Source organism: Labrus mixtus, chromosome 8 (genome assembly GCF_963584025.1).
Source record: "Labrus mixtus chromosome 8, fLabMix1.1, whole genome shotgun sequence".
NCBI classification, from domain to species: Eukaryota; Metazoa; Chordata; class Actinopteri; order Labriformes; family Labridae; genus Labrus; species Labrus mixtus.
Window position 1 is genome coordinate 9,449,740 of NC_083619.1, and position 13,420 is coordinate 9,463,159.

Below are 13,420 nucleotides of genomic sequence, written 5' to 3' on the forward strand. Positions count from 1 at the left end.
TTGTGTGTTCGATAACCTGCTGCTGTAACGCCATAATTTCCCAGTTTGGGATCAATAAAGTAAATCTATTCTATTTTAATGTATGTACGGGTATTCTAACAAAAACAGTTTTTAGTTAAAAACAGTAACTAATTGTTAAGTAGGCTGTCAGCTTCTCTGGGCTCCCTGGAGATAGCGGCATGGTGAAACACAAAAGTGATGTACGACGAAGCTGGCCCTTTTTTGTGTCTGTAGCATGAAACGTGCAACTCCTATAGCAAGACCTTTTGTTCTGATGAAGTGTTAAGTCTTTTAATTGCAAATATTTACACCTATAAAGTAGAATTAACATGATATGAAATGGTCAGGGCCTTAAATTGGTCCTTCATCATTCTCTGACTTGGGGTATCTGTATCATAATTGATAGCATTTGCGTAGCACAAAATGTATCTATATATTTTAACCAATAAGTAAGCGCTCCAAGCTAATTTGTGATAGGTTGATCAGGCAACATATAACAAAGAATGTACATTAATCCTGGTTCTGTTGTAAGTTGCACTACTTTGTAAACTTGTAAACATAAATGTATCTCTCATGCATGGTTAAAATAAGTTTGAACTTTCTCCTTTAAACGATGTGATACCTCAAGAGCAGGTAAATCATGATGTACATTCTCAGACAAGTCTGGTTACTCAGAATAGCACCGCAAGGCCTTCAGTTTGACCTCCAAACAAAAGCTACATACATGCCATAACACACATGACCTCTACGACACAGTAAAGATCCACACAGAAACAGTGAAGGTACTGTTCACAAATCAACAGGACGTCCTCACATAAACATTGTTAGTGGTTTACGGAGGTTAGACAAAGTCCCCGATCCCTGTACTGTGAAAGGAATTTTAATTGAGGTGAAATGATCTTCTATAGGATTATATGGATGTGTGAGCACAAGAACATTTACCTTTATCATATTAACATTAGTCATCTGGTGACAGAGATTATGGATTATGGGAGTTAAGACACATAAATGAGAAGGAAAGTGAGGACAAAGGGTACAGCTTCTCAACAATCATTGAACTGAAAATCATTATGTGGACAGGTTTTTTTTTAGGTTGTATAACTCGTTTAATGTTTCATTGTAGAATAAGCAGGTTATGATCATCCTGGTTCCCATGAGTCTACTCACAGTCACTTTAACCTCTTTCACTGTCTGACTCTTTATTTAAAGTATTTATCTTCACGGCAATGAAAGAAAAACTTTTATAAGGAGGCCATAAGGGGACAAGAGCAAAATCTCTTTTCTTTGTTGGAAAACTAAGGAACTTATGGAAAAGGCTTCTTGATGTGGAGAACATGCAGCATGTAGTAAAGCACATGTTGTAACTAAGGTCATTATTTGCATCACTGTAATCATTACTGAGACAAACACATTTGTAATGATTGGCTCCACCTCCTTAGGTCTTGCTATGAAAGGTTGGTTGGTGTTTTTATTACTTATACTTCTGCACTACAGTATTTATTGTACCAGAAAATATACGTTTCTCAAAAGCAGTGTGGCAAAAATACCATGATGTCCAACTGCAGCAGCAGACACATGCATTAAAAATAATAATATATTCATAATCCATCTGGTCACTAATGGTCTCTTTGCTTTTGTAGCTCATGAAGAGACAACAATGTTATATTCAGTCTGTCTGATTACCAGATAAAAGCTCCTCACAGGAACTTTAAGTTCACTTTGATAAAACTGATAACTATTAACAAAAGAGATATTTATGTGTTCATTTGTAGAAATGACTAGAGTAAAGTGAAGTGCACCTGAAGAAGGGGGATAATGATAAGACATTCATCTAAAATCTTGATTTATTGTGCCATAAAGCAGTGGACTTTGAGCATAGGATCACCAAGGTGTTACAGCAGCTCTTGGGAACACGCACTGTATAGAGGCCTACACAGAAATACACTGAAAAGAACGAAGGCAGACACGTTTGTCGTCATTACACATTTTGTCTTAGCTGTGAGCAGCTCTGTTTTTAAGTATGATTAAAAAAAAAAAAGACAATCAACAGATTTCCCTTTCTTTTATCAGCTCATGTTGTTACTGGGATGTGTTATCACCAAGGACATTCAGCGATCTTCAAATCATTATATTTGTGCATGTGCAAAGGAATTACTATAGGCCTTAGAATACAATCTCTACAACAAGAAGATAAAGGTTCATTTCTAGTGCTTAGTCTCAACCTGAGCTTTACAACTCTGAACTCATTCTGTCAGCTACAAGTTGTTGAGAAAAATAAAAGGTTACATCGTTACAAGAAAAGTTTAAAACAACAGAGAAGGAAGTGGTTGCATGTTAACGTCTGTTCTAACACATTTCTGCGTGGATAGTGTCGGCATGGAAAACTTACATGGAAACAGAAAATAATAATTTTTGGCCTTTTGCATGTGAAAGCCCTCACTGTAAAAAAAAAAAAAAAAAAAAACAATAGCAGCAGTTAAGGCAAAAAGATTGTTCCCCATGGTTACAGTTATACCTGAGTACAATGAGTAATCTACATACTGTGTCATTAGAGGAAACAAATTTGGTCAATAGATATTTACTGCTAAATTTCTAATGTTTTTTTGTTTACTAAAAGCAATGGAAAAAAATAAATCCCAAAAGTTCACTGAATCAGAAACTCAGCAAGAAGAAAAGCATTCTGTACCAGTTTTACACATAAGCAACTATGACGATCCATTCCAATAATTAAGAAATAACAGATGTTCTGAAAAATATCTCCTTCCTGATAACAATACTGGGACTTGAGTATTGGCAAATACTGAGCATCCCTTCTGATACTAGTCTGATTAAAAAAAATATACATAATAATTTTGGAAAACATTGAATGTTGACATTTTGCTAGCTCTGACTAAGAGCAAACTCTCTGCTAGAAACACACTGTTCTCATTTATTATTGTCACATGATTGGTTAATTTGAAACTGCAGATTTTTAGGAGGCTAATTGGTTTTTGTATCAGATCAGTGCATTTACTGGCGTATTGTCGATACCTGATACTGTAATTAAGACAGTATCAAAGGCTGATACTAGCTTTAAAACTCTAAAATGCATTCATTAATAGATATTACAAATAAAAAAAGTCTACAGACTTGTCATGAACCACCAGAGGTGCCAGCCTGTCTGGGTCGTGGTTTTTGTGCTATAAGCCACTGGAAAAAGCGTTGGTCTCTTGGCTGATACTCTCCTTGACTTCCACAGGCAGTGCATCAAAGAGATGGTCCTCCACAACCAGGCCGCTCTTGCGCAACATTCGGCAATTTCCAAGCTGGGCGGGCAGTCTGTCCAGACAGTTCCCTCGGAGCTCCAGCTGAGCGAGCTGCACCAGCTGACCCACTGACTCTGGCAGCACGGTGAGCGCATTGTTCCCCAGGCACAGCACCTTTAGCTTGTTACATCTAAACAGAGGCTTGGGCAGCACCTCCAGCTTGTTGGAGTTGATGGCTAGGTGCTGCAGGTTGTTGAGAAGACCCACATCAGGAGGGAGGATCGTAATGGAGTTGTGGCCCACGTCTAAATGCCGCAGTTTGGGCAGCGTGAACAATGCTGGAGGCAGGGACTCGAGTTTATTGTGAGATAGGTGTAGGGCCTCCAGAGACTTGACTTGTCCGATGGATGACGGGATGGTGATAATCTTATTGTGCCAAAGCTTCAGGCACGTAAGTCTCTTGAGGTGCTGGAAGCTGATGATCTCCTCGATGGTTCGGATGTTGTTGGATTTCAGGTCGAGTTCCTGCAGGTTGGTGAGGCTGAAAATGGCATGGGGAATCCTCTCCAGTTCACAGGTGTGAAGCTCCACTTCAATGAGACTCGTCATTTTTTTCAGACTGTTCAGTACCAGCAGTTTTGTACCATCATTGTGCACCACCAACTTGATCAGATGTGGGGAAAGCTCTGTGATGTTTGTGGGGATCTTCGTGAGGTTGCTCTTCAAACACAATGTCTTTAAATGCCTCAAATCGCGCATGGAGTCCAGACCGATCATTTTGTTGTTTTCTGAGCTTAAGTTGCCAATCAGGTTCAGCTCCCTCAAACTCCTCAGCAAGTACACCCATGCCGGGATCTCAGCGACATCAGTGAACTTGACGTGAAGGCAGCGAAGGTGATCACGCAGGAAAGCGAAACCTGTCTGCTCCACTTTAGCCGGGCAGTGGCAGAGATGCAGCTCCTGCAGGCTGGTCATCTGGGAGACTTTTGCTGTGAACCTCACCTCTGGAATAAGCTCCAGTTTCAGCACGTCCAGGTCTGTGAGGTCGAACACAGCGTTCGGGAGACCAGAGAGCATGAAAAGGTGCAGCTCCTGTTGGTCCTGTGCGTTCCGGGTCACCAGCTGCCTCAGTTTTTCAAAGGTCCACTCGTGATTGAGGCTGATCTCCCTCAGCTTGTTTTCACTGACCTCAGACAAGAAGACACCAAAGCGTTTGGAGTAGAGCTCGTCGTACTGGTCAACCATGTGTAAGAGGAATGCAAAGTCGTTTTTGACATCAGGAATGTCGCTGAAGCTGCTCTCTTCCCTCACCTTCTCAAACGAATACTCTTTGAGCGGTCGTCTAAACACCCAGAAGAGTGAGTACAAGCAAGCCATGCCGTAGATCAAAATCAACGCCATGTAGCTTATGAGCAGCTTGTTCAGCATGAAAGCCATGTTGTGCGTACAGTAGAACTTACTGTATCCTGTCAGCTGTTCAATATTTGGTTGACAATCATGCGTAAAATTGATTTTAGCCATAAAGTTAGAAGTGTATGACAATATCAAAATAAATTTGACAGTTTTGACAACAGTCTGCGCTACATAAAGCTTGTAGATAAAATCACTATCCTCCACATGAGCCCTGAATTTTCTGACTTTCTCAAATAGCGCTTTGGCTTGCTCCCCGTCTTTCTTGTCCAGGATTGTCATGCTACTTGGGACTTCTGCTATGGGCTTATCTGCAGAGAACTTCACCCCCAGCATGGGTGTGGATGAGTTTACATTTGTGCCTTCATCCTTCCCCTCCAAAGACACTTTCTTTGGGGCAGAGGAGGTACCGGTTAACCTCTGTTTGTTCTCTTCTGAGTCCTCGCACGCTGTTTCAGACAAAGCCTTTGTCGTCCAGGGAGACTCAAAACATCTGCCCAGAATAGAAACAAAATGCTCTATCTTTGAGCTTGTTTTGGGGTATTTGAACCAGAAGTTGCTACTGACCATGAGGACGAGGGTGTGGATGAGGGTGAGGTATGGAAAGTACTTGGAATACCAGGGCAAGGCAACATGGTAGCATATTTGGTTAATGAAGATATATTGTTGATAGTCCAGGTTGGTCCTGACTCCGGTTGGTTGAGGTTGATTGACGTATTTCTTTGATACAGTCGTGTGTTGGTGTGTGACATGGATCTCGTGGACGACCTCGTCCGGTAAGTCCTTAGTGACAAGGGGGGCACTGGTCATCACAGGGGCCCCGGGAGCTGTGTATGAGGCCTGTGTAGTCTGCTGAGGGAAGGAGTTCGGTTTGGCCCCTGAGACCTCCTCCGGGTCCTCGAGACAGGGAAGACAAGCCACCTGGTCCTTGGTGATCTGCATGGTCATGGCGAATATGGCCAGCATGAGCATGACCAGGCCCAGGTAGTCCATGAAGACGTCCCACCATGGCTTCAGGATGCGGTACGTCGGCTGGATGTCGTTCAAAGAAGCGACCTCGGCGAGTGTAAACATCACTGAAACAAATGAAGGAGTTTGTTAATATAATGATGTTTTAGAATTAAAAATGAAATGTATATAGAAGACCTACTTGATAAAACAGTTCATCCAAACATGGATTAGTTGATAACCGAACATTGAGTGGTCAGTGTTTTGACATTTGATAAATGAAAACAAATTCTTGACCCAAATATACAAATGTAGGTCATTTCTGCTTACAGCGCTTGACATCATTTCTGTGGGTTTTGGACTGTCGGTATGGAATTTGAAGGAAATGTTTGTTTCAGAACAAAAATCAAAAAATGTGTATAGTTACACTTCCTTCAAAATATGATATCCAAAATAGAATTAATACTTTCCCAATCTGACCTTTAAAGTCATTTATGTATCTCAATCTCTTCTCAATACTGGACTACTGAAGCAAAAATCTGTTTTTAAAGGTGCTTTAAAAACAAAATGATTATTAGTACAATAATTATGGCATCTGAAAGTATCACCTTCAACAATGTGGGGACCATTTCCCCCTTTTCAACATTTTTACAGATCAACTTATTACTCAAGAAAATAATCAACATAATTCCTTTAGCTATCTCTTCTGAACTTCGTCTGTTTGGATGACAACATTCTGAACTTAAAACTTAACCAGAGTAATCTTTCAGGAAATTTAAAAAGACAAAATTCAACAATAACATTTGACTCGAGCACAAAGCTACACCGTCAGGTTAAAGATTTCTGGTCAAATCAAGGTCGTCAAGAGTGAAGAGCATTATTTTTCTTCCAGGTGAAACTACAAGAATGTGAGAGTTGCACAAGGTATACATGTCTGACTTTGTTCCACTGTATCATTGTGTGCTAAATCAAGCCTTTACTCCCTCTAGCTGTTTTGAATCGTTTCCTTCAGTAATGTTTTAATGATGTTAAAACACAGAGCCAGGGTTTCATTAAAGCCAGACTTACTACAACATGTTATTACTGGAACAGAGCCCTCTGATGTAGGGATAATAAGTCTACTAACTGGTCTAACTCACTGAGACATTTGACACACGTGTTTCTTTTAGTTCCCCGCTGTGCTTTCTTATTTTGAGGATGTGGCACTTCAGTTTTGGGTGGATTCCTTTTTATGATATCACGTTTCCTGTTTCCTTCTAGTAAGTCACACAAAATCTAAAGAAAAGATTTTGAAAGAAGATTTATGTATTTCCATCAGTAAATAAATAAATGATTATCTGTCCTTGGACCTACACTGAAAAGCAATATCTCTGTGAAACATTTTGAATATTTTATGCTGAAATACAGTCTCTAGCAGCGGACATCCTGAATTCAGCCGAACTATTCAAAAGAAAATAAATTCCAAGTAAGAAAAAAACAATTACATAAAATACAGATTAGACTTTTTCCAGTAACGGTATCTTGTTTTTGTAATATAGAAGATAATATGCCTCTTTCACTCAAACTGTGAAATTTTAAACTCTATTGTTTTTGTTTTTTTTAATTCAAGTAACTAGAGGCTCCAATTGTGTACACATCGTGGCTCATTTTACAACCTTTATCAATAATGTTGCATCTGTACAAACAAACTGTGAGGCCCATGTTTATGCTGACAACACAGTTTTGTATCGTTTTGCTGAGACTGCACATATCTATTAATGAATATATCCAACCGTCCTCATTTTAAATGATTAAATACCTTTATTGGGACAGTTACATCAAGTTGGGTTCTTTCTTTTTTTTAAGAACTTGAAGGATATGCATTCTCTCACTGATGCTTGTAAACTATCCGATGAGATTACATATAGCTACTCACTTGGTGGTTGGTTACTGTAGCTGGTATTTTTTCATGGCTTCTGTTTAGAAGACATTTATATATTTCAAGGGTGCACTGCACATTCTTAAATGAAGAAGTCAGAATTACTGCTGTGAAAAAGTTGTATCCAGCAGTCTGACGCCAGTAATCTACACTGGATTTAGTCTGGAGTAGTACGCACTGCAGACTGTATTTCTTCTCCCTGAGTTTCACTGGTATCACGGGGTTTGTTGATAGTTTCTTGAGGTCTCCCCTCCACATCTCATATCTTTTTGTTTGTTTCTTTTATCATTCTACCAAAACCAATAACAGTGTCAAGTTTAAATAAATTGTAGAGAAGTGACTGATGATAAATAAGAAGATTGTTTAGAAAGAAAAAAGCTCCAGTCATGTTTATATTGAGCTACACTGATAAAGTTAATAATGCTGCACAGTGGTTTATCATTATCATGCCTCCTTAGTCTTGTTACACATGGCAGGAAAAAAATACACCATCGAGTAGAAGAAGAAGCAGAGAGAGAAGAAGGGACATGAAGAGCTGGACATGATGCATGACTTCAGCACTCAGGGGGAACAGGTTGCCTTGAATACACAGAGGATAAAACTGATTATACCATGAGATAGTACCCTCAGCATCGATTAATTAAGATGAATTATGAGTTAAAAATGGCCACCAGACAATTTAGTATAAAATAACTACAGTTAGTCTGCGGGTTAAATATGGGCTCCAGACAAGGAGGAAGTAGGTCGCAGCCTAGGGACGAGGAAAACACGACATATACATGTTTATATGTAGGCAGGCTTCTCCACCACATCAGGAGTTAAAACATCTCTATGGACTGACGAAACATCAGACTTTTTCTCCTCACGTGAGGGGTTCTTGCGCAGCAAGTTGTCTGTTGGTGTACCGGGTCAGGTGACTTGTCGAAACGTGAAATTGAGAAGGACAATGTGCCCGGCGTTAAACATTCACCCCAGGTAGGCTTACTAGTTTGTTATTTAAAAATCAAACAAAACAAAAACATTTGTATCTAACCACATAGGAAGACAGACCACTGGCCGAGTTATTGGTTATTCTCCTATAGTCTATTTTTTTTTCCTTAATGTACAGCCTACATTTTAAACATAGTTAAAGAAAATATACTTACTGCCTCCTGTTTGGCGTTATCTCAATCCAATTATTTCTCCCACAGCCTGCATGCCACTTTTCGCTCCTCACTCAGGTGCGCCTCTAACCTAATTTCTCAGCCCCGTTAACGTTGCGGGGATGACGCCGGTGTGTCAAACAAAGCTCTGTACAACATTTGTTCGTGACAGCGCGGTTTGTCGGCCACATCCCTCATCCCTGAGCCCTGGCAGCAGAGCCGGCTGCTTGGCCGGGCGTTAAACAATATGCGCAGGCAGACCTCCAGAACAGTGTATTTCTAAGAAAGGGCAGATCCAATATGGAGCCGCACAGACCGCTGTTGTGTGTTCAATGGGCGCCTCTGATTGGAGGATTTCATTACGGCAACTTCCCGAAGACACCGCCTGCCTGCTGGCTGCTTGCTTATCGGATGCTGCATTCATGGCGCCTGGGAAATCGTGGTATTATCACAGCTATTCGGTAAGCTTCTTTTTTTTTTACACTAACCTATTTGGAAGCTCAAATGTTACCGCAGGAACCAGTACATAACACCTCCGGAAATCCTTTCACATATACATAATAAAACAATAAAACGATTTTCCTAGGGTCCCTCATTGGGGCTTTAAATAGGCGTAATGTAAATCAAGTAATTACAAGTGGGTTCCCTAACTTTTCAACTCACGACCCCCAAAATAAAGGTGCCAGAAATAATCAATCAATCAATCTTTATTTTTAAAGCACTAATTCATAACAAATATTATCTCGACACTACACAAAAGAGTAGGTGTAGACCTTACTGACCAACATTAATCATTAGCACAGCACTAACTGATTAGCCAGGAAAAAAGAACAGGCAGAAACAGGACTCATGTTCAACAGCCATCTGCCGAAACTGTGTCCCTGGGGGTGTTTAGGTCATATAAACACGGACACACACACACACACACACACACACACACACACACACACACACACACACACACACACACACACACACACACACACACACACACACACACAAGGTCACAAACAGGTCTACCTAAACACAGGTAACACAAAAGAACAACACAAAATAATACAACAGCCTAAAAATAATACAATTATTTTATATAGGCTAGTAATTAATTGTAAGAAATTATAGAAGCAGGATACAAGTAATTGTCATGTATATGTTTTACATGTGGACACACAGCAGACACCTGCATTGTTGCTGTCATGTGCAAACTCACATTTTAGGTTTATTTCATTTTACACATTCATTTCATTTCACTTAATGGTATGGTTTTGTATCCATTTTTCTTTTTTACAATAATAGGTCATATTTACCATTTTATTCATTTTTTTATTCATTTTTTCGGAAGACATCAAAAGGCCCCCTCTTGGTGGCCACTTTTGTAACCACTTTTGTAACCACTCTTGTAACCACTCCTGTAACCACTCTTGTAACCACTCTTGTAACCACTGTCCTATATCATAATAATTCAGATAAAGTTGACACATGAGATGACCAAAATAGCCGTGATGCCATGGTCACAAATGGAGTTAATTGTATTCTACTCAGGGAGGCTACAGCATTAGCCTTCAAAAGTTAGGCTATAGCCTAGTTCTATCCAGTGTCTGTCATGACTTTCAGAAAATATAATTCATGCCCAAACCAAAGTCAGTCATTCTCTAGCAGATGGATTAACAACTAGGTCTATTCTATGTCATATTAGCTGTTAAACTACTAGACCAAAGGATAGAATTAAGCTTCCCTGTCTCCCACCGACACGTGAACGCAGCACTAGCTTCCCTCTCTTTGTTTCAGCCTCAGCCACCACATAAAGCCTCATGGTGCAAAAATGACTTTAGCTGACACATTCAGACTTCTCACATGTGCTTTTTGTGCTCAGAGCTAATGTTTGACAAAGAGCATTATGTTGAAAACTTTCACACACTTTGTGTTACCTAGGCTGCTGGCTGCTGGCACTCTGTTCTCGCTCACACTACCCTTGTACTTTGAGAGGAAGAGAAAAAAAAGAAAAAAAGAAAGAAAGCAGTCACTGGGGTGTGTAGTGTGATAGCCTGCCTGCTTACAAGATCAGGTGTGGCGGTGCTGCGTGATACACACACTCAGACTGATTATACTTTGACAATGGGTTTTATCTGAGTTCTCAGTAGACTTTACAGTTACAGGGTTAAAATGAAAAAGGTGCAATTGTTAGCTTACAATTGAGTAAGTCTGTGTTGTGAAAACTGAGTTGATAGTGCTCTCAAAAAGACCAGGACAAACTGAAGAAGAACAGTGTAAGATTAGAGGATGTAAATACACTTCACTTCTTGACTTGGGTCAGATGATTTTTTTTTGTCTTTTTCTGTGTTTTTCGCTTTCCCCAGTGATTTTTGTTGTAAATATCTTTATAGGGCTTCCTCCAGTACCTAGCTTAAAGTTACAAGTACCATGTGAAACCATTGGAAACAAAGTGATACAAGAGTACAGAGCCCCTGAAGTCCCGAAAGGTAAAAAATATATATATCTTGTGCGCACAAGATAATTATAATTATGATGTGCACAAATTTAATTTTGAATTAATGAGTTTTACTTTAACCTAGGAATGTCATACATGTACATACATGTACTATGGGAGGTAAAGCCTTCAGTTATCAGGCTCCTCTCCTCTGGAATCATCTTCCAGCCGGGGTCAGGGAGGCAGACACAGTCTGTATTTTTAAGAATAGACTTAAAACTTTCCTTTTTGATAAATCTTATCGTTAGGGCTGGTGCTGGTGTAGACCAGCTCTTAGTTATGCTGCTATAGGCTTAGACTACCGGGGGAACTGGCACCCTGAGCTCCTCTCTCTCTCTCTCTCTCTCTCTCTCTCTGTGCATATACAGTACATCATATTACTGCATGTATCTATCTATAAATCTCAGTCACTAACCACCTACTTTCCTGAGAGCTCTTGAGCTCTTTTAGGCTCCTCGAGATCGATGGTTGACGGCCTGCCAGAACAACCCCCACCCCACCACTACCCCCTCCCCACCGGATCGTTGATGGACGGCTTGCCTGAACAACACCCCCCCACCCCTATCCCTCTTCCTGCATTTTATCCCATCTCTCCCCCTCTCCCCTTCCAAGCCCGGTGCAGTCTAGGCCTGTGAGGGCTTTTTCGCCGAAGATTTCTGCCTTTTAATAAGGCAGTTTTTTCTTACCACTGTCATTTTTGCTGCTTTGCTAAAGTGCTCATGATGGATAGGCCGGATCTTTGTAACATAGCAATAAGTAAGGTCTTTTACCTGCTTTTTGTAAAGTGTCTCGAGATAACACTTGTTATGAGTTGACGCTATACAAATAAAAATTGATTGATTGATACAGTGATATAGGGTATAGGAAAAATAATGTTTGTATGTGTACATGTTAATAAAGTAAGTTACAGTACAATTCTATAACTTATAGAAAACGGGTTCTTTGAAAAGTATTAAGCAAACCTTACTTAATGACACTCATGTCAATAAGTACGTATATGATTATCTTGTGCGCACAAGATTGATATTTTTTTTCTTTCCGGGACTTCAGGGGCTCCGTAGAAGAGAGATCCCCAGCGACTTAAAAAAAAAAAAACAATATTGCAATTAAAGATACAGCAAATCTGAGATCATTTTCATTTACTTAAAATATACTAAAGTGTTTTCAGGATTATGTTCACGTCATGTATGCAGCCTATGTCTAGACGTCAAATTCAACCATACAAACAATTAAAGTCAAACTTGTATGTAACTTGTAAAAAACTTGTAACTTAATAAAAAAAAGAAGTTGGCAGGATGTTTAGAACAAACAGGTTAGATGCTTAATTGGGATTTGTACATTCCTTAGCATACTGAGGACACACATATAAATAAAATACATACATATAAACTCTTCTACAAACAGAGACAAGGACGTGCCTCTGTCTACCCCTACATAAGGTCACATACAGACACATGTTCGACACATGCATGTTGTACAAACCAGAGTGTACATTATAATTAAATCAGTTTGTTCTTTCGCTTGTTGTCAGACCTTGCCACGGCTCTAACAACTTTTTCTAGGAGTTCTCGATTGGTTTTGAGTTATAATGTGGTGTTAAGTCCAACTGAGTTCATGCCAAACATACAGATGTTTATCTGTGACATTTGGTCAGTGTGGGTAGGGAAAAGAGAAATGTTTTCGAATGCTGTAAGGGTTTGGTTTGTAGTCACACTGGCTGGGAGTGGGTTGCAGAGTGTGGTGTTTCCTGTCCGAGGGGGGCAACAGCTGAGGGCCCCAGATACCCCTGGCAACCAGCTCAGTATGTTGAAAACAGGCTCAATAACGTGTAAATTATTCAGCATGGACCCACCTTTTGCATGTATAAACAATAGACCAGATTGTTATCCCAATCATAAAGGAAAAGGTTCCTGTGAGGTATATCAGATTACAAACATTGCTTTAGGAGTGTGCGCACAGGATGTTTGCTCATGTGTCCATCCTTTGTTACAACCAAACATAAAATGAATGAAGAATGACAATATGGTGTAATCCAGTATTACAGTTCATGAATAAGCAGCCTAGAGGCATTGAGATAGTAAGTGCCGTGTGTGTTAGTACTGTGTGCGTGTGTGTGCATGTCAGCTCGAGACAAAAAGAAGAGAACACGTGCCTCCCCTACTTCTGCTCTGAAACCAGCATTCACTGCTTGTTCTTGTTTGGTGTACCTTTGATATCTATCACTTGTGACTACTCAGGTGTTGTTCCCATAGGCTCAGTCAGTCCAGTT

The 13,420-nt window shown here is 40.0% G+C and overlaps 1 protein-coding gene across 1 annotated transcript; it reads right to left on the minus strand.

Annotated features, from left to right (window-relative positions):
- Positions 1-1,826: 1,826 nt before the first annotated feature.
- On the minus strand, positions 1,827-8,998 carry lrrc8da (leucine rich repeat containing 8 VRAC subunit Da). The gene is made up of 2 exons (XM_061043438.1): positions 8,667-8,998; positions 1,827-5,731 (listed from the first exon to the last, which is right to left on the minus strand). Coding segments are annotated over exons 1-2 (2,553 nt in total). The 5' UTR covers positions 8,668-8,998; the 3' UTR covers positions 1,827-3,179.
- Between the last annotated feature and the right edge of the window lie 4,422 nt (positions 8,999-13,420).